Source organism: Eurypyga helias, unplaced genomic scaffold (assembly GCF_000690775.1).
Source record: "Eurypyga helias isolate BGI_N326 unplaced genomic scaffold, ASM69077v1 scaffold6808, whole genome shotgun sequence".
In the NCBI taxonomy this organism is placed as follows: domain Eukaryota; kingdom Metazoa; phylum Chordata; class Aves; order Eurypygiformes; family Eurypygidae; genus Eurypyga; species Eurypyga helias.
Genome location: NW_010267468.1, coordinates 56,066 through 58,268, shown reverse-complemented (window position 1 = coordinate 58,268; position 2,203 = coordinate 56,066). Strand labels below are relative to the sequence as shown.

At 42.1% G+C, this 2,203-nt stretch overlaps 1 protein-coding gene across 3 annotated transcripts in view; it reads right to left on the bottom strand.

The window, feature by feature from the left end:
- Positions 1 to 134: 134 nt before the first annotated feature.
- MEF2A (myocyte enhancer factor 2A) overlaps positions 135 to 2,203 on the bottom strand; it is a 53,196-nt gene continuing 51,127 nt past the window's right edge. For all 3 annotated transcript variants that reach the window (XM_010157426.1, XM_010157428.1, XM_010157427.1), the window contains one exon: positions 135 to 1,983. In XM_010157426.1, the coding sequence (XP_010155728.1) occupies positions 1,650 to 1,983 (334 nt within the window). In that variant the 3' untranslated portion in view covers positions 135 to 1,649. The remainder of the gene's footprint in view (positions 1,984 to 2,203) is intronic.

Genomic DNA, 2,203 nt, shown 5'->3' with positions numbered 1-2,203 from the left:
GGCACGAGGCTTCATCCCGAACCACTTACCAACCTAAAAAACCTTTTGTGCTCGTCTGATATGTGTTACTTCCCTACCATGAGAAATTAGGTCAAGTTTTTCCACGGTTCTTTTTTCTCCTCCTCGGAAGAGGCAGCTTTAAACCGATGCCTTAAAACGTGTCGGAACAGATTGTTTGTATTTATGCAGGATGAACTTAACACCGGATTTGGGTTTTTTTGCCACTTTGCTATTTATATACATATATATAAAATGTATAATGAAGCTTAACCATACAGCACAGCGATTACAATTTAACGGCACACATTCACCACCAGTGAGGGGGACAACCCCTTTATACACCCTCTGAAAAATCTGGATAATAATATTAATAATAATTAAAATCCAAAGAAAGTACAGTATATTTAACAAAATAGTAAATATTAAACAGTGAATACTCTACTTAATAAGGACCTCGCCTTTCTTCAAGTCGGCGTCAATCCACAAAAATATACTTTTTAATCTGGTGACCGTACAATACGTAGGTACTTACACCAAAGGTGATAATATATTTAGGATGCTATATACACAAAGAGTTTGGCTCAAATTTAAATTTACATATAAGTGTTCATGGCTTATTTTTCCCCCAAGGTTCCGCCTGCAAGTTTTTCCTTTTCATCTCTGAAAGCAAAAACTAGAAAGTCAAAATAAGATAAAACTATACTCTACAAAAAAGCTACAACATACAGCTTTGGCTTATATAAATAATTCATAGCAGAATGTGTTCAAAAGTACTGTATATAACTTTATATATAGTCTTCAATTCATTAGGGTATTGTTTTCTTTAATATAAAATATACAGGAGCTAAAATCCGTTTCTATAGTTTTCAAAGGTACGAACGTAAAAACAAATTTGTCAAACATATCCCAATTATAACTTAATATATTAATTTTACTTTGTTAACGTTCTATTTTCTAGGCTAATATTTTCTGAGTATTTCATGCGAGTTCTCTATGTCTCTCTCTCACTCGTTAAAAAAATCACTTCTTTGACCCAATACACTACTTTTTTTGCACGTGCAAAACAGGGTTTTTGTTTTGTTGTATTTCTTACAGCATCAGCCCTTCTCCATGCACCCTCTGCGACAGAGACCCATGCCAGGTTGGGTGATACCAAGGTCAGTTTATGTACAGTATTGCTTTCTTCTTCCTGCTGCTCTACTGCTCTGCTGCTACAAAGCATTATTTCTTAACTACGAGGAACCATACAGCTCGAGTAAAACACACAGGGACGTTACTACAGGCGAGCCCTCTCGCTTTCGGCAATCTAGCGCGGAGGGGTTACAATGCGGGTACAACGCTGCTCTGCACAACGGGGTATATTCTGAAAACGACGAGTCCAGGGACGTGCCGGGCTAGACCGATACCTACAGGATTGTTCCGTTACGTTTTACCAGGGGACAGCTGCAGCGATACAAGACGTTTGTCGTAAGTGCCTGATGATTCTCTGTATGCTACACACACTAGCACATATATACGCGAGTGACGATATATATATGCACGTATGTATATACATATAAATATACTGTTTCATGTCCTTATTTATAAATTTCGATATGTCAGGACAGTTCGTTTCGAGAACGCAAAACCGAAGAGGCGACACTGCGCGTTTATGTCACCCACGTGTCCATCCTCATCCGTTTTACCGATGGACTCTCTCGATCTTCCGCGTTCGGTGGCCTTCCCAGCACGACGGGGGAATGGAAATCGCTTCTGGGGTCCTCCCGATCGCTGCCGTCGTAGGAGCTGCTGGAGCTGCTGAGGCTGTCGACGGGAGAGCGGCCCATCTCCTGCCGCGACGGCGGCGGCTGCGGCGCCTGCTGCTGCGGGAACCCAGAGGGCGTGACACGGTCCCGGGGAGGTGAAATTGGTTCGGATTTTATGTTGATGTTTTGGTTGGTATTAATGGATAAATTTGAACCCTGAGATAGCTGGCTGCCAGTACTGGGAAAAAGAAAACCAAAAGGCAGAAATGAGGTAACACGGAAGAGGAAAAGCGACAATTCCCGTGTCTGCACCACGGTCTCAGACTTCGAGGCCCTCGGGTGAGTGCGTAAATAAACACAATTACTGGAGCGAAGAAGTTGTTGAACAAAGCGCTGATCAGCGGTCTGAGCTGCACTGACAAGCCGAAAACAAACAGCAACGTTCCCCACTTCCACAC